Here is a 20,124-nt window from a genome sequence, read left to right on the forward strand (position 1 = left end):
GGTCTCACAGGACATGTGAACATGTCACCTGATACTGGAATCCATCTTAAACCTGGTACTTTTCCATTTAGAAGGAGGGGTGTGAACTCAGAGGAACAAAAGAGTCCCACCTTGGTGCCAAAGATATAAAAGAGAGTGGAACAGAACAAAGGGGGTCCCACTCATGTGAAAGCCTCTGCTTTTCACCCAAGATGCATGTGGAAACTAACAAGGACTGTACCGGGGAAAGGATTGGGCCCAGACTAGGAAGGAATCTTCTTTCCGTGAAAGAAACCTATTGGAACATCTCTGAAGGTGAGAAGTACCTGTAATCAGTTTCTTAATGTATTAGGCTTAGACTTGTGTGTTTTGTATTATTTTGCCGATAACTTACTTTGTTCTGTCTGTTATTACTTGGAACCACTAAAATCCTACTTTTTATATTTAATAAAATCACTTCTGTTTATTGATAAACCCAGAGTAAATGATTAATGCATGAGGAAGCAAGCAGCTGTGACTCTCTCTCTCTCTATTAGTGTTATAGAGAGAGGATAATTTGTGAGTTTACCCTGTATAAGCTTCATACAGAGTAAAACAAATTTATTTGGGGTTTTGATCCCATTGAGAACTGGGTGTCTGGGTGCTGGAGACAGGTGATCTGCTGAGCAGTTTTTGGTTCAAGTCTGCAGTTTAGGGGGCATAGACCAGGCTTGGATCTGTGTTGCAGCAAGCTAGCATGGCTGGCTCAACAAGGTAGGGTTCTGTAGTCCCAAGCTGGCAGGGAAAATGGGCTCAGAGGTAAATTCAGCACATCAGGTGACAGAACGCATCACAAATGCCATCTTAAAAATGGTGGTGTTTGAAGCATCTGATTTGAGCATTGGTCAGATAAACCCAGGGTTGTGAGTTCAATCCTTGAGGGGGTCATTTACGGATCTGGAGCAAAAATCTGTCTGGGGATTGGTCCTGCTTTGAGAAGGGGGTTGGACTAGATGACCTCCTGAGATCCCTTCCAATCCTGAGATTCTATGATTCACAGAAACTATTCAAAGGATAAAAGCAGCTTCATCATGGAAGAGGTTAAGGGAGAGGAAGAGAGCTATTTTCCCCTAGAAGCAAATATTGCACATTCAATCTTGTGTTGTTTTTTAAAGAGAGATGAGGATCCATATTTCTAAACCTACTGCATATAACCTCATGATTATCATGAGGTATCAAGAATGAGATTCTCTCAAATAACAAACTAAACAGATTGCGCTGCCAGATCAATTGGTATATCACAATGGCTAAAATCTCTACAGTATAAAAAGGAAACTGGATATCAAGTTCCCTTTATCTAACTGAAACTAAATATTCTAAGGGCTTGTCTACACAGGAAAATTGATCAGCAGAACTATAGCTGTATAAATTATACTGTTCTAGCTATGCCAATTTAACTCCCTATCTGGGCATTACTCCAGAATAAAAGTGAGTTTTTCAGTGTAGCTTGTTGCTTCCAAAGTGAATCTAATCTAGAAGAGAGCTTCAGAGCCTTGAGCGACCTGCAACAAATATCACCAAAAGCAAAGAGACTGTTTATAATTGAAGTATTTACAAACCTGTCTTGTCTGAATTGCAGAGTATTGTCTCCTTCTCCTTGGTACCAGGCCCATGCCTCATCCACACCGAAATCATAAAGGGCTCTTTTAGATTGACTGTGATGACGCCATCTGGAATCTTCACAGCTTGAGTGCCATTAAATTCAAAGACTTGGTCACTGTCATGGCCATTATCAGTAGGGAGTCCTACTGTCCAGTTAGCAGTGCTACTTGGAGGGGGAAGCAGCTCAGCTGTGCCAGAGGAAACGCCTACAATAAAAGTAGATTACTAAAAAACACCAGAAGGAAACTAAGAATTGGTGTCAAACCAAATTGTTTTTTGTTTGTTTGGATTGCTAACCTTTCCGCATTAGCTGTAAGGATCCTGTATTAGTGTCATGCACCAAGCAATTTTAAAATTTAATTGCAATGTAGTTAAACATTGTCAAGCCTACCAGCTCTGAATTACTTGTTCCAGCCATTTAACCTCTTGGTAGGCATTCACTCTAGCAAACAATGTTTGCTTTCTAGGCTTTGCCTACCTAGAGACTCCTTGTCGCTGTTTATGCTACGAGTCATAATATATCACACATTAATGGCATTTTACTTCCTGAATCATGAGGCTGACACCACTTTTCTCCTGTTATAACTCTCTCCCAGTCTTGAAATCTTTACTTCTTCTGGTTAAAGAGAGCTGGATGAGATTCCCTTTGGACCCCAAATCAGTCACAGGAATTGCTGTTTAATCATGGAAAATATCCACTTTCTAAAAGAAGCTCAGCATTCTGTTTACTCAGCACTCCAAATTTAGGGTAACTGATGTCATAGTGAAGCACACCAGACTTCGGCATTGACTAATACTGCCAGCAGCTCAGGAATTGCCAAAATATTAAGTAAAGTTCACAAATATGGATGTTATTGGTTAAAGTTTTAGCAAATAAAAAAACTGCTGCACACACATTTCCAGCTAAAACCTACATACGAGTCAAGTTCAGTCCTTGAGTAAGCAGAATTGCTCATGTAAAACTTACACCATTATAAAGAGAATAGTCTAAAGAGGAGAGATGATAAAGGATGGAGAATAAGTTTAAGCCTTGTCTATGCTACACAGTTTTGTCAGCAAAAGGCAGCTTTTGCCGACAAAACAGGTGTAAATACTAGAATTCTAGTTTTGCCGGCAAAAAAACAAAACCACCCTGACAAGGGACATAGAGCTTTTTGCAGCAAAGTTAAAGCTACAAAGCATTGGTGTAGAAGCTGCCATTCATTATGTCGCCATAACTGGCCTCCCCCACTATCCCACAATGCCCACCATGACTGCTCTGCTCACTGATTCGAACTCCGCTGCACTGCGTACAGCTACACAGGCAAGCACCCCTCCCTTTTCAAATCTCTAGGAAGTTCTGACAGCCAGTGGGGGCTCCAGGCACCAGCACTCCAAGAGCGTGCCTGGGGCGGCAAGTCGCGGGGGGATGCCTGCCGGTCACAGTGAGGGCGGCAGGCAAGCTGCCTTCGGCGGCGCACCTGCGGGAGGTTTGCTGGTCCCGTGGATTCGGTGGCAATTCGGCAGCGGGTACGCCAAAGCCACAGGACCGGCAGACCTCTCACAGACACGCCACCGAAGGCAGCCTGCCTGCCGTGCTTGGGGCGGCAGAAATGCTAGAGCCGCCCCTGCTGACCGCTGAGCATGTGGCAGCAAAACAGCAAATCATTAACTCAAAATCCTGCTTTCCCCAGGGGAACAGGAACACAGCTGCAGACAGGCTGCTGCTGGAAAGAGGAGGGAGCGCAGAGCCAGGGAGGGAGGTGGTGATAAATGGGGATAGAGGAACATCCTCCTCTCCCTGCCTCAGGACTGGTTGCTTCCAGCCACTGTCTGAACTTAAAAAGACAGCATGCTGACATACTGTGTGTGTTGAAGGAGAGTATTTCTCATATACACACTCCTGCAACACATTCTAGTTTCTATCACTCCCACACACATACTCTCCCCCCACACTTCCACTGAAAAGTGGCTGGCAATCTAGTTGGATGCCCATGGAAGCTGGGATTGAGAAATCTGCATCATGTGATGCTACACCTGCCCCATGAGGCATTGCAAAGCCTTCTCAAAATACACTGCAGCCAGTTGCACAGTGGGACAGCTATCCACAGTGAACTGCTCTTTGTGTCAATGCAAGAGCTGCTAGTATGGCTGCGCTCTGGCAACAAGGAGCATAGTGCAGACATGCACCAGCAGTTTAATTAAAGCAGCATAGCTTTTGTAGACAAACTAATGTAGACACAGCCTCAGTTAACATTTTGGGAAGAGAAGTGCAATTTCCTTCTCCCACCCAATAAAAAGATGGTTTGGCAACACAAGCAATTATAAGCATCTGGCCAGATTTCCAGAGGTCCTGAGCCACCCACAGCTCTTGGGTGACTCCAACTAGAACGGAAGGTGCTGAGCATCACTGACAGACTGGCCCATAATTTCCATCCTTTCATTTTGCATCAGAGGGGCTCATGAATTTTAATCCTACTAACCATAGCATAGGTGAATGCAAATGGGTCCTCTAGTCCCTATGCAACAAAACACAGATTTAGCTGGTTTAAATGAAGTCCATTCCAGGCCACATTTTCTCCACTTTATAATCCATCTCTTCATCATGCCCTCTGAAAAAAGACACCTACCACATTCATCCTGCATCTTGAAAAATAGGCAGTTTTCAATAACTATGCCCATCCACACACACCCAGCCATTCAATTCTGGAGCATTTATCACCAGTGAGAAATTATTGCCCAAAATAGGAGAACAGGGAGGTTAGAAGGGGACTACACATTGATTCTTTTTCCTCTGATGAGATAGTTATTTGAAAACATTAAGTTCAGTCAGGCTCACTAAGTACATAAAGTCTGCTAGACAAGATTTTGGGCAACTTTTGTTCTGGCATGTTATTAAGTGTGCCCATTTGTTTGATATTCCTTATTCTGACTTGTGAAAAGATTATATTTAAAGGAAGAATGTTACTCAGTTTCAAACCAATCAATGCATTCTTACCACAGAGCCTGTGAAGGGATTTCTCAGAATAAGTATCTCTGTCACACCCTTTCCCAATATGATTAGTCTCTAGTTCAACGGTTGCTTGTATTGAAGTTATGGGTTCCTCACAGGTCTCCAAATGTATATTGGGGAATAGAGCCAAAGAACCAGTCCCAGGCTCGTATTCTATTCTTTTGCTCCAGCCTGTATATTCACACAAAGAAATAAAATTAGAGATCTTTGGTGTTTACCAGTATTTAATTGCAGTAAAGTAATAGCAGCTGGTGAAAGGAGAGGATTGAACTAACCTTGCCAGCCAGGCTTGCATGTAGGCTTAATGCTAATCTTCACCAATACATCCTCAGCAGCTCTTTTCTTCCCACAGTCATATGCAGTCACCGTAAGCTTATACTGACGCTCCTTGCCATAGATTAACTTTTCTGTGTTTTTTATATAACCTGGCAATAATGGAGAGCCAATTAACAGTGAATATATGTTCATCTTTCAGACTCAGCTTCATTAACTATACTTTTTTCCCTCCAGGTGCTAAGACTTGGATAGACACATGTAATTAAGCTTTAATTAACCCCTCCGTTAATTTATGTGGGTGTAATACCATAAACAGCAAACCCAATTCTTTAAGATTAAACTCAGAAGATTAACACAAATAAATACGGAAGCAGATGCACTCTTAGCACTGTCTTTTTACAGCTCATTATGTTAGTATAAATCTGGTTTTATTAAAAGATTTAACTGTCTGCAGATAAGGAGTGAGAACTGTAACTTTGTGTCGTCTACACAGTTCTGGGGGCAAGTTAAATTAGTACTTTTCATTGACCCCAGCATCCTCCACTCCATAGTGTAACCTCTCAAGCCCTCTCTGGGTGTCTTAAATAAGGTTTTACGTGGTGTTTGCTTTTCAAGCTTTATAAAGTTTATTTGTAAAACCAATCCTAAAAACAGAAGAACCGTTATAGAAAGAAAAACATCTTAACAGCTGGTTTAGAACATGGTATATCTACATTGCAATTTTTAAAAAGACAAAACAGCAACAGATCATAGGCTTAGTACTTCATGGTTAAGATCCCATAAGATCTAAACTTGGCACTGGCTTCAATAGTGCTGACAATTAAACATGATATTTTTAAAAGCTACAGAAGTTCGAAAAAGACTGTCCTTTCTGACCAAAACAGCAAATGCCTTAGAAACTGCTCTCTCTTTGGTCCCTCGGTTCTAAGATGTTGGAGGCGGGAGGGGGGGCACCACACACACACACACCACTTTCCTACAAAATACAATTTTAGAAGCAGGAAACACACTTGAAGTCACTGCTGTTTGAGTGCAGCGCTGACGGTAGACTTGTGGAAGCTAGATATATGTTAGAAAGGTAAAATAGCGAGATTGGTACTATCAGTGAAAGACAACTTACTTTATATTATACACAGTTCAAATAGGAATCCAAAATGCTCACAAAAACATGTCTGCTCAGTTACACTGTAGAACTAGATTATAAAATGGAGGGATTTAAGTAAGTTTGTAATAGAATACTCTGAAGCACTAGTTTTATTTTGACATTGACCACATTTGAAACATTATTCTAAAGTACCAAATTAGAACAATTTCTCCTCCCTCGTTGGTTCTTACCATCTTTGTCAACAGCAAAGGGAACATCTGGAGTTACAATTTCATAGGTGCATATCTGGCTGAACTGGGGAGAACAATCTGCATCCACAGCTTCTACTTTCAGGATGTTGTCATACCTCTTCCCCTCAATAACTGTTGCTTTGTAGGACTTCTCTTTAAACACTGGAGCATACTCATTAACATCATTCACCTGAATATGTACTATTGCTCTGGAGAGGAGACACAACAGTCAGCTTTTAACAATAGGTGAAACAGGAATGTTACAGAGCTGCCATTCAACTAACATAGGAATAGAACCACATTTTACAGATTAAGCTTCCCACCAAAATTTAAGCTCAGAAAAGAATAGTAGCCCATGGTGGAAGAAACTTATTAGTTCCACTGCACCCCTCTACTAAGGCAGGATACATTGTTCCTTTCCCAGAAGAATAAATAATATTTTGTACTTCCATAGCACCTTCCATCAGAGGATCTCAAAGTTCTTTACACACAAATAAGTTACTCCTGAGGGTATTCCTGCATAAAAAAAAGTAAAATTCTGCACCAAAAAAAATAAAATAAACCTCTGTGCACAATATTTTAAAATTCTCAGAAGTTCTGCAAATTGTATTTGTCAAATAAATGTGGAGGCTCTAGCATAGTATTGGAGAGCACAGCCCAGTGGCTGCACAGAGGTGGGAGATCACTGTGCAGCTTCCCCCCAGGACACAGACTCAGTGGTGAGGCTTCACCCAACCCTGACACAGTGCAAGGACGGGCCCTGCCCCAGAAATACCCCAGGGCCCTGCCCATCTGTGCCAGGTGCACCAGGTGTAGGCAGGTAGGCTCAGCAAGGCAGGATCCAAGTGTGGATGGGCTTAGTGTGTGTGGGGGGGTCCAGGTGTAGGTTGAGAGGGTTCTGTGTGGGGCAATCTGCGTGCAGGCAGCTCAGTGGTGGATCTGGGTGCACATGGGATCACTGCGGGGTTCAGGGTGCAACTGGACTCTGCAGGGGGGTCCATGCGAAGGTAGTTGGGGCTCAGCAGGAGGGGTGTCTGGGTGTGGGGGGCTCAGTGAAATGGGAATCCAGACACAGCTGGTTGGAGCTCAGTACGCTGGGGATCTGAGGGTGGGTGGCTTGTTGGGGTGGTCCAGACACAGGGGGAGTGGGGCTCGTCAGGAAGGTCTGGGTATGAGGGAGTCTGGATGCATGGCTGATGGGCAGATGGCAGAGCAGTTCCCTGTACAGTGATCTCTCCCCCTGCAGCTGAAGAGCAGTGGCGTGGGATGGGGGGAAAGGAGGCTGCAGAGCTTCCTACAGCTGGGGGAGAAATCTGAGGGGTAGGTCTGACACAGCCTTGGATGCCATGCAGGGGCAGAGGAAGTCCCATCCTCCCCTACCCAGCCTGGACTAGCAGCTGAGCCCGGTGCAGGGTAGGAGCCACCAGCTAGCTGGGTCTATCCCAGTCCTGCCCTCTTCCCCACAGTGACCTACCTCTTTGTGGGCTGCCCTGGGCACCTGAAACATACTGCCGGGGAGGGTCGCATGACCGCTTTTGTGACTTCCTTATGCTTCCCCATCAGAAAGTCATTTTTCTGTGGGGAAGCAAAAGACATCTGCGAAGGACAAATTCTGCACAACTGCATGTGTGCAGAATTCCCCCAGGAGTAATAAATTCTCAACACCCCTGTTCAATAAGTAAGTTATTGTCATTTTACCAAGGAAAACTGAGACAAAGAAAGGTTAAAAAAACTAAAATCTGTGGTAAACTGGGAATAAAACCTTAATATCTGATTATTAATTTTGTGCTTCAAACACAGTACCATCCCTTCCGATCATGCACCACCAGATATTAAGCTTATACTACACTTAAGTTTTATGTTTTAATTAACAATTTGTTATGGAAAACAAATAAATATACAATGACAATTAGAAGTCAGGCTTCAGACTACTGGCTCTATCAAGAATATTAGACTAGTTTTGTTTCAATAAGAATACACCAAGTTGTGTAAGTCAGCTAAAACACAATTAGCTCATTTTTTGGAAATAGAAGTGAAAGGTCAGAGAATATAAAAGTAGCAGAAAACCCACCTAAAATATTTCATCATGAGCCAAGTAATCCCAGAAAAACTAGGATCACAGTGCCTTTCCTCTTGCACTTGTCACAGTATATGTGTAAATATAGAATGGAAAAATATGTCAATGAAGAAAACAACAAAAGAGCAAAGTGTGAATGATGGAACAAGTGTCAGGAATGTAAAAATACTATAGGGAAACATTTTATTAATGCATCCCTCCTCCAGAAGTAAAATATTTCTAAAGCTTACCTAAGAGGGTTTTTAAAAAAAAAAAAAGAAAAAAAAGAAAAAAAAAAGAAAAAAAAAGAGAGAGGGGCTTATTTTAGCCAATATGGCCAATAAATGGAGTGCAGAGAGACCCAGGAGTAGGCAACCTATGGCACGGGTGCTGAAGACTGCACACGAGCTGATTTTCAATGGCACTCACACTGCCTGGGTCCTGGCCACTGGTCCGGGGGGCTCTGCATTTTATTTAATTTTAAATGAAGCTTCTTAAATATTTTAAAAACCTTATTTACTTTACATACAACAGAGTTTAGTTATATAATTATAGAACCTATATAGGAATAAGAGACCTTTAAGGGACGTTAAAAATGATTACTGGCACGCGAACCTGAAATTAGAAGGGAATGAATGAAGAACCTCAGCACAGCACTGCGGAAAAGGTTCGGACCTCTGCACTAGACATTTAACATTTTGCTGTTAATGCAGATACATTTTCATCACAGGAAGAAACTAAACTCATTGGCACACATCATTTAGGAATTCAGGAATAGTACATTTCTCAATTTGTTTAGACGTAACATAGCACACCAAAGAGAATGAGATACCAGAGCTGAGACAGGCTAGCCACTCAAAGTGAAGCATTTGACATGAGGGGAGGCACAGGCGGGACTGTTAGGCAATCATTAACTGATGCGCGACGGAGAATATCCCAGGCTGTGCTTTCTTATCCATGCAACTCTGGCTTGCTCTATAAACTGTTGACTCGGCTAGATACAAAAGGGAAAGATAAGCCAAAATGTTTCCTTTTGGGGGAATGAGCATTTACAATTTATGGCGGTTTGGTCCAGTATTCCTGCAGCACGGGGTGGCTGCAATTGCAAAATCCTACTACAAGCGAACGCTGCTATGTGCCATGGGAGTTCACGATGAAGGCACAGAGTTGTACACGAGATAGAATTCCCACCCAGTCCCTCTGAAGTGGTTTGTAATCTTCCTTTTTGAGGATTTCCTCTTCAGTAGTTGATTATTTATCAAATATACTGGTTTTACTTAAATACACTTTTCCTAAAGCACCTTTCCATACAAAAAGGCTTCCCCATGCTGTATTCCCCTTTACCTTAGGTAAAGGTTAGAAAGCTTAGGAAAGTAATGCTGCACTCCTGACCCATCTCATCTTGGCGGCCTCTTTCCTGAGCACTACAGTAGTCCCCGAACGATTTTCCTTCCAAAGTGCTGTATTATTTTTTGAGTGGTTTTGGAAGCAAGATGTCTGGCTCCCTTTCCCTTACATAAAGAGCAAATTGGCTTGTTACGTATTTAATATAGAACGAGAGAAGATCTTGATTGTCTTTATTCAGGCTGCTTGGAAATTATAGACGCAATGGTTCCTTACCCTCCCCAACATAACACCTATTGGAGGAGATTTTCCTAATGGAGCTACTCTTTGGCTCAGGTTTCCGTTCTGAGGTCTTGACCTCATGGATTTACTGCTCTCAGTATTCTCCTGCCTAATTTAGCACATTAGTCCTGTGGAACTCCAGAGATTCAATATGTCAAGGACAATAAGTTCCTAACCACCGCTAGAATGCAGCATGTAGCAACTTCAAAAGCAGTTCTCAATTTTCTCCTGTTGTATAAGTTTTAAAGCCTTCAGAAACCTGATGTACATTACATCTGCAAATATACAGACTATAAGTAGTCTTCTGGACTGATGTGGCCTAAACTGAACCTTCCCTCAGCCACCCACAGATTTTACTTACTTGGGTGGGATTTTTTGCATTAGTTCCATCTGGTCCCTTCCAGCAGTCATAGGCCTGGATGGTGTATATGTGTAGTCCTTCTGTAGTTCACAATCAAGTTTCTCTTTTTGAGCGATATTATTCCCTCACCAGTGGATTTATCCACTATCCACAGCAATCAAAGGGGACTATGTTGCCCATGAATTTTAAAGTCCACAAATTCTCAACCTAGAGAATTCAAAGCAGCACAGGTTAGCATTTCAGTCAAAAAACCTTCCACATCAGTGCGAATTCAAATGTAAATGACTCAGTATTTTGCAGCCAGAGGATTTGTGAGGGTTCTGTGGACAAAGCAAGTATGCACTGTGCTTTAAAATGGGTGTGAGTTCTGGAACTTTAGTAAAGCTTAAAAAAAAAAAAAAAAAAAAAGCAGCATACGTCTGCCTTCCAAGCAACTTGTTTACTTTGCATCCATTCATGCAGGAAATACAAAAGAGAAACGTAGACAGGCATTTCACAGGAGTACTTGAGATAGCTCTAGGGTAAGAGTAGATCTTATGAGAGCATACAGCCAAGGCCACTGGTAAAATCTTCTATGCCAAGCTACTGGGAATAGCTGGGCAGCTTATTTACTTTGACCAAAGCAAAAGGTTAAAATGCACATTTACAAGTTGAGAAGTGAAGAAGCTTCAGGTATAGGTTCAGCACCATAATTACAGACATTCTGTCAACAGATCAAATGGACAAAAAAGTCTTCCTGTGCAATGTACCTGGCTAAAATTAGGGAATCAAAATAAACTACTGAATGAGAAAGGTAGAAATACCAACTTTTCAGGCATCCATTTCAACGCTGTCTACTAATATACCATTACATTAATCTTGATCGTTATTTCATGTAGAGGAATTTACTAGATATTTCTTTCTAGTCAGACTTCTCTTTCTAACAGACCTGAAAAAGAAACCTACACAGTAAATCATTTATTATACCTAAAACTATTTACAAACTGGATTATAAATAAGATTTACGATTACTATGTAATCATATAGTGAGGAAAAAGTGTATTGCAGGTTGTGGCTATGTTTTGGCAATTATATTACTTCTCAAAATGGATGGGAGAAACCTAAGATGCCCCAAAAATATAAGCTACCAGTGGAAGTACTATTTTTAACCAAAGCTTAACTGCAGTGTTCATATATCCTAAATATAATCCCAAACAGTTCAAATGGATGTCTGATTTAAAGATATTTCTAACCAAGGGTTTGGCTACAAAACAATTTATATCAATATATTTTAAAATAGAAAAAAACGGGGGTAAAAGAGCATGACAGGATCTTCTGTTTAGGTGCTGATTCCCCATTTCATAACCAAAGTTAGTGGGTTAATATTCATAAAAGGGATAGAAAGAACCCTTTATCACCTTCTTTGGTGACTGTCACCTCAAAACTCTCTAAAGGGAGAAAAGATAAACCCAAGTCAGTAATACAGGAAAGACTCAAGAGGGAGCAAATAAGGAAAAAGTCAAAGATGCACACATTACACAGAAAAGCTTTGGACAAAATTGTATGAACGAATTCCAGTGGTCTTAACTGTTACAAATCTAGAGCCACATTCACTAATGTGATTTAACCTCAGCCTTCAGTTTATCATACACTGTGAAATTCTTAGGTTAAATTAATACTTGCCTTCAGGTTGTAAAAAAAAGTTTCATATTCCCTTATTGGATATTGGTGATAAAACTGGATATTTGTGTGTTAAACAGGTAGATACTTAGTGAACTTCTGTGTTTTTGCAGAAGTACCAATCAAGTTTAATTCTCACTGAACTTAGTGTCTACTAATCTCTCTATTTAAGGAATACATCTTGAATAGGGTTTTTTTGACTTTTTAAAATTTTACTTAAGATTGTCATCCCCACTTCAGGTTTCTAAAGTTTTTTTAAAAATCTAATTTACATTTCACCATTAATGAAGTTTATTTACAGTTTACATTTCTCACAGTCTGAACAATGCACATATTCATCAGTTTCACCAGGTTTTCATACTAAATGATGCAACGTATGGGGTTGCAGACAGCAAAGATTTCTTCATTGCCACTGGATTTTTATGCATCCTGAAAACATTTCTATTGGTATAGGTTCTATAATAATTTGTGTTTGCAAACTTTAAGTTCAATGTCAAATTTAGCTTCACAGTATTTCTTTAATTCTTTTATTTGAAATGAACATGTTAAACTTAAGCAGCTTACTAAACATAAAAACTTTAACTTGTGAACAACTTTTTTTTCTCCCCTTTTCTTCATACCCTCAAGCATATTTTCCAGACTTAATCAACAAGGAATAATTTCCACTCCTCTTACCCCCAGCCACACCTAGATGCTTAACTACTTGAATCTGAACATGTGATTACTGGACACAGCTCACAGTATGCTTTATCCAAACAGAAATTATAGTGTTATTAAACTATGAATTTGCACTTGTTTCACACTGTTGAACATTACATTTTTATGACTATTAACATCTTTGATCTGAAATGCAGTTACAGCAAAGCTGACCCTTAATATGCAAGTCAAGTGGAACCAGTGTTAATTCTCATTTATTTTAGTAATACGTAATTGTGCAACTAGGAAACTTCTAAATATTGGCTCTGAAAAGGGATTATCTATGCACCAAACAGAAAAATGCTATGTTTATAAGTACAAGACAAAAATATTGGTTCAATACTAAAGCACGCATATCCTACAGGATAAAGGGAAAATTACTGCAGAATGTCTCACTTTTTATTATAAAGAAGCTAGTTTCTGAAGCCACCTCTTATGAAGTTATCCCTGAAGACTCCATTTAAAGTAAACCCACAGGTTTATAATCAGCTCCTTATATGATCTCCTAGGCTTCCATATAAACTATTCCAGGGACATAGCATATGAGTATAATCCTGAACTATAAGGTATTTTTAATCACATGATTATTCAAAAAACCTGTACGCTGCTTGAATTCCTAGCTAAAGCTACAGAATAATGAAAATTATAGAACAATTGCAAGCTGTTAAATACTGAGCAAACCCCACCCCACCTAGAGAGTCATCCATTTTGAGCAAGGCATTAAGATTACAGAAGCCTACATAATTGTAGGGACATGATATGACAGAAAGCCCAATAGTGAGTGTTGAGGTTAATGTACTGAAGTGTGTTAATGTGACAGTTGTCTTTTAAAAAAAGAATATTAAATTTAAAAAGCTGTTCAATTCTTGGTGAACTGAAGTCTAACTCTAGCACCAATATCAACCTCTGCCACTAGGCAGTTCAAGGAAATGTTTGAAATGAAATATACACAAGTTGAGAGGGAAGGTACTGTACATCTGGGGTCAGACTTGCGTTATGGGGGGTTACAGATATCGTTTGCAAGGATGAAAAAAAATAAATACATACATATTGCATAACCGGCATAGACCCAGATTGAGGTGCACGAGTTTTTTAAGTGTCAGTGAATAAGTAGGCTCGAGATCGCCACCCCTGGAACGAATAAGGAGTCCAAGTCAGTATCGGTGGAGCAGATAGGTACATGGGTGGGGTGTGTCCCTTGGTCATTCAGGGAAGGAAGTGGGTTATTTCCCTGGTTGGCTGTCTCAATTACTCAGTGTGGTATTGGCGATGTCCGGTGATGTGTTCAATATAAATGTCTCTGGACCACCTGATGGCGTCGGACATACTACATTCCTTGGCATCCCTCCACTACAGTAATCCACAACTAATCTTCCCGATAAATACTCATGTGTCTCCAGATGCTCCCTAGGGTATTAAAATCTCTGCTCAAGATATACTACAGCTCAATTTATCAGAACAAGAATCTACCCAATATGTTAACTTTTCCATTTCATTGTAATGAGATCTTATTTTAATAAAAAGCCCATTTTAAAAAACATTGTAGTACAAAAAAATTCTGACATTACAAAGAAAGGGACTTATACATCAAAAAGCTGAAGCCCATAAAGAACTGTTAATTACAATAAATTGCTGTTAACAGGCCATATGCAGCTTCAAGTTTGAGCAGAGCTTGTCAGATAATACCAGCTATTTCCTCCGAAATGGACTTCATCATAAGAGAGAAAACAAAACATTTCAATTCCCTAAAGCACAAAATATTTCAAGCGTGCAGGTTCCCTCTCCTCCCTCCAAAACAAATTAAAGGTACTATTACAGAGCACATATCAAGAAGGACATGACAATGTGCAGATGAATATTCTAGTACATGGATAATATGCACCTTAAATCAGTACAACTAATAACAGAGATTATGCAGCAAAAATCAGGACCCTGGTACATCAAGAGCTTTCATATGATTAAACAATTCTTTTTAGTAAATTTCTTCATCTTGACACAGCAAAGTTAAGTTCCAAATAATGCATCAAGCACCAAGCCGACCCAATAAGAACAAGCACCATGTTATACATTACATATATAGTTTATATAGCAATGCTTTTTGTCAGAGATTTCTGATCTCACTCTGGAAGTGAAACATGTTTCCATCCCAGCCATACCAGAAGGGAATGGAAATCAATTAGCAAGTTGAATATTAGTTTATCATTTCAACTCTGTATCTAAGCAAAACTTAGATATAGTTCAATATAAACAAGATTATTTATCCACTTTACTGTAGCCTGAAAACATAAAATAATCCAGTCTCCTTAAGGACATTCTTTACCATAGAACCTTTTACCGTTTTGTTGCAGCATGCTCTGATGAGTAACTTTTTTTAGGCTCTCATGGTATTATGCTGCACTTTGATGTAAAATACTTTACTGAAAATTAGTTTTTAAAATATTAGAACTAGAGGGCATAAAGAGTTTGATGTCTAAATTCTTCTTAACACACTGGAGTCAGCATCTCATTCCAGCTCCCTTCCAAAGAGAGAAAAAAATGTCTTCCAAAGAGGGTAAATATGATAAGTTTAACAAATTCCAGACATCTATCATTCTGTTACTACGACTTTGAAGTGTGAAAGTCATTTGGAAGCTCACCCTTTACACAAACTGTGCCATTCATCTTCCCTACCTACCCTTTATTTAGAGCCACTATCCAGCTGACAGCTGCATTACACATTAGCAGGCTGTAGACAGGACGTCAGCACAGTTCCCTGCCCTAAACAAACAAGAGCTGGCAGTTCAGTGTGGAGAAAAACCAACAGCAGCCACCCACTGGAAAATGTGAGTTACACGCATCTCCAGGAAGGGGCTAACAGAAGAGTTTTTTGTTTTTTAAGAGAATGAACAGAGATGCTACAAGAGCATTTTTCCAGAGTTGCATGCACATGTACTCTCCAAACACAAAGATTCCTAGCACCCACAAAAATATTTCTGAACTCTCTTTATATTTATTAATATGGGGAAAGCTAAATAACATTGTTTAAGAGTGGTTAACTACAGTACCTTTTTAAAACTCTATTATAATCATGATGAAGAATCTTAATTCCACAAGTGGATCATCTCAAAGTGCTACTTTAAACCCATTTAAAGTCCAACACTGGAAATTCAATAGTTTTGAGGGACCCAGTGCCACAAAACACCATAAAAGCATAGTTCCTTATGGAAGTGTAGATAGAATTTGCTTGTATGCTACGAATTTAAGGCATTAGCATGATTTTTAAAACACATCGTTTGATCTCATTTATATTGCAAAATGTAATTGTCTATAGCCTTCAGGAAAAAGTCATATTTGACCATATTTTCCCAACAGCTGGATTTGTAGTGTAGAAGTGCTTTCACACAGGGTTCACTGCAGAACTTTGTCAGTCATCCTCCCAGGCATTCCCATGATATCCTATTGTGTATCAGCAAGATTGATTGCACAGGGGCTACTTTGAAGTCAGAAAGCAAGACAAGGCAATTTGGAAGGACCACATTCAGATCCTTACTTTTATTTAAATATGCTATATTCCAGATGTCCAATCATTCAAATTAACTTGGAAGCAAATATCTGGATAATCACATTTAGCTTCAGACACCTGAGCTTCTTTGAATGTGTAATCATAGTTAAGCCATAATGTTGGGAACCATCCATAGTGCAATTCAAGTGAGCAAAGCAATATTAATGAATCAAAATACTGCCGTTCCTTGTCCCACAATTCCATGCATTATAAAGCATATTGACGGGTTTGGATGGATAACATGGAGGATGATCAGAGTGGTTAAAATAGCTCAGTTTCAATATTTGAAAACCAAATTAGAGTTCAACAAGTGGTTTAATTTCTCTGAGCGAGGGCAGTTTATTAAAACAACAACTCTTTTAGGCGACACAAATTTTGCATTTCTAACCAATTTAAGTCTTTACCACTTAAAAGCAGAATAAGACAATTAATCTGAAGCTCTGTTTTGCTGTGATAACATTTTGTCACTGTTCTAATAGTGCTTCTCACTTAAACACCCACATAAATGATGCTGGACAATGACAATACTATTCTATTTTCTAAGATATGCGTAAGTCACCACCAAATATTATCTAGAACAAGTCATTATGCTGACTCAGCACCACACCCACATCTTCACTCCTCAAAATGAAATTGGAGTATTGTCCTATTTAATGCTAGATAAATACTTTTCTAAATTCTCATAATAGATTTCTCATCATGAATTTAAATACAAGTCTACCATCTCTGAATACATAAAGGAAACCCCTCTATATTTTGTTTATGTACGTCATATAAAGTCTAGGATCTTAGCCAATTTGAGACCGTTGCCCTTTGCTAATTTTAGTTTTCTTGGAAGTCACAGTATTAACATTTATTTAAAACTTACAATTAAGTCAGCTTACAATTGTCACAAGCTCTTTTTAAGATAAAGCAGGTTTACATACATATTTTTACCACTACTACTACACAAGAGTTTTTTTGGTAAAGTAACATGATGCTCTAATCTTGAACCTCCCCTTTACAAATCTGAAATGCTATTTGAACATATCCTGCAAGTGCTTTCTTAAAGCTTAATTATACCTTAAATGTACCAGGACATTTACGGCCCAGCAGATACAGAACAGCTAAACTGTTGCTTTCACAAACTACTGAACAGTGTCAATTTACTATTAAGGCAAGCATTTAAAATATTTCTGAACAATAAGAAAGAAGTCCTATCCTCTTTTCCTAATCAATAGGACTGAAGATCTGTCTTCCTATATCATTATTAGATTTTTTTTTTTGTTTAATAGTCTGGGTGCATATCTGTACAACAACATGGAATTCTAAGAATACCCCTGGTTAAGCATCACTGGGGAGGAAGCAAGCTGGTAACTGCTCTACATACTCCTACTGAGAGTCATCCTCTCAATGCATGGTTTTCTTTTCCCTTGTAGTAGAAAGGACAGGTGCACTCAAGTGAGGAGATCAATAATTAGATGGTTAAAACTGTATTAGGTCTGTTCTTGCTACAGATGAGTATCTTTCTAAATTAGCTGTTGGAGGGTCTGGTAAATTAGAACAGTCTCCCAACTCCAAGATAGCTACATTTTAGTTTAGTTTTAAAGATTAAGTGTAAATATCATTAACTTAAGTGTGAACCACTACACGATGCAGCAGTTTTCTCTAAACCAATCATTCCAAAACTCACGAAATTCAGATTTCGGGTTATACCTAAGAAATACAAAGACATTAAGACACTTAAGAACTTTAATTCTTTCCTGTAAAGTCATGTGATAAGTTTTTAAAATCATAATAATGTTAAGTTTTTATGGTCCCAGATTAAACAGATTTTTAAAAGACATTTTCCCCCTACTTATCTAGTCTTCCTATCATGGATTTATTACAACCAATGTAATTATTTCATGTAAATTAGCTGCATAAGATGGGTGACTATGGCTCCTCTTAAGAATTACCTGAGCTGTTGACCTGACCCGCTCTGTAGTTTACATAGCTACAATTAGATATAGTCATTTATAACTCAGCTACAGCCTACTTCTTCAAATTATGGCCTATATGTAAGATTTCAGTTACTTTTAGCTATACAGAAAGTTGGAAAATATCATCTTGTTAAGATGATTCATGACAAGGAAAAGAGACCAAGAAGCTTAGCACCCTATGTCAAAGGACCCAGTTTTAAATTAATGTCAGCTCAAATAAATTTGTGGATTGCCTTGTAAATTCTTGTAAAATTAGTTCTGTACTTAAAGAGTAAGCGCTGTATATTTGGCAGAATATGCTTTATTATTCATACATAAAGAGGTTAAATCCCTGCTTTAAGTGCAGCTTTAGCTAAGGAGTTGTGACCAGTACATTCATAACACTTGACACAATTAGAATACTCAATATTTCAGCTGGCTGCTGATTTAGTAAGTTCGTTTTCATATCATTTCCAGTCTTTACTGCCAGGCTGCAAATAGAAAATAAATTCCTAAACTCAATAAGGCCTAGAATGTTGAATTGCTTCTAGTTCCAATTATTTTACAGGAACTCTAGATTCTTTAAGATTTTACTTATACAAGAAAGTTTCTGAAGACAAACATCTCATTCGGGCTGAGACCTGAAAATGCTAAATGTCCTTCAAACACAAATCTTCTTATATCTTGCCCAAGCAAAGAGACTCTTTGTGGGATATTTATATCCCATTGTTGGCTACTGTATCTTTAAACAGTCTTTAGAAAGAAATTGTTGCTAAAACTGAAAGCCATTATTCCCATGTGAAAAGTAAAGCACAGCCTATCTTCAAACAACTAACGTTTTATCCAATAGCTTAGAGACTGCTTTCTTTAGTGTTCATTTGAAGCGCAGTAGCAAGAGGATAGTCTTGCTGTTGAGGCACCTGCTTGTGGACCAGGAGATCTGGATCCAATTCCTAGATGTCTTGCGCAACCTAGGACAAATCACTTACTCTGTGCTTCAGAGTTCCCTATCTGTAAAACGAATATAATAATATCTCTCTTTATTTTTCTTGTCTATTTATATTACAAGTTCTTTGGTGCTGGGACTGTCACTCTATGTATCTGTATGGCATCTACTGGAATGAGTCTTCATCTCTATTGAGGCCTTTAAGTACTACCACAATGCCATAGTAACTTGATGAGATTTATAAGGGATATAAAAAAGTGACACGATGTACATTTTTGATTAGCTACCAGAAGCAAGCACTATAAGAACGGCCATACTGGGTCAGACCAAAGGTCCATCTAGCCCAGTATTCTGTCTTCTGAGAGTGGCCAATGCCACGTGCTTCAGAGGGAACAGAACAGGCCACGCAACCAAGGGATTCATCCCCTGTAGCCCATTCCCACTTCTCGCAAACAGAGGCTATGGACACTTCAAAGCATAGTTTTGCATCCCTGCCCATCCTGGCTAATAACCACTGATGGATCTATCCTCTATGAACTTAGGGTTCAAAAAAGAACTGGATGTTATAGTCTTGGTCCTCACAACATTCTCTGGCAGAGAGTTCCACAGAATGACTGTGTGTACGCAAACAAATACTTCCTTTTGTTTGTTTTAAAAAGGGTGCCTATTAATTTCATTGAATGAGTCCTGGTTCTTGTGTTATGAGAAGAAGTTAACACCACTTATTTACTTTCTCCACACCAGTTAGGATTTTATAGACCTCTACCATATTCCCCCCATGCCCATTTGTCTCTTTTCCAAGCTGAAAAGTCCAAGTCTTATTAATGTCTCCTTGTATGGAAGCTGTTGCATACCCCTAATAATTTCTGTCGCCCTTTTCTGTACCTTTTCCAATTCCAAGATACCTTTTTTGAGATGGGGCAACCAGATCTGCACGCAGTATTCAAGATGTGGGCGTACCATGGATTTATAAATAGAACAGTATGCAAGATGCAAAACTCAATTTTCTGAGCATATTTTCTGCCCTATGGGAAGAACAGGCCAAACAATCTTCAAAATGCTTATTTACATGACGC

General features: G+C 39.2%; 1 protein-coding gene across 1 annotated transcript in view; it reads right to left on the reverse strand.

Moving 5' to 3' along the window:
- Positions 1-20,124, reverse strand: part of LOC116821970 (calsyntenin-1-like) — a 128,272-nt gene that overhangs the window by 22,553 nt on the left and 85,595 nt on the right. The window contains 8 exon segments of the mRNA XM_075060399.1: positions 1,578-1,826; positions 4,598-4,783; positions 4,888-5,037; positions 6,224-6,430; positions 10,263-10,332; positions 10,335-10,382; positions 10,385-10,473; positions 11,664-11,693. Of these exon segments, the coding sequence (XP_074916500.1) occupies positions 1,578-1,826; positions 4,598-4,783; positions 4,888-5,037; positions 6,224-6,430; positions 10,263-10,332; positions 10,335-10,382; positions 10,385-10,473; positions 11,664-11,693 (1,029 nt within the window).

The sequence above is a fragment of the Chelonoidis abingdonii genome, chromosome 23, assembly GCF_003597395.2.
Source record: "Chelonoidis abingdonii isolate Lonesome George chromosome 23, CheloAbing_2.0, whole genome shotgun sequence".
NCBI lineage: Eukaryota > Metazoa > Chordata > Testudines > Testudinidae > Chelonoidis > Chelonoidis abingdonii.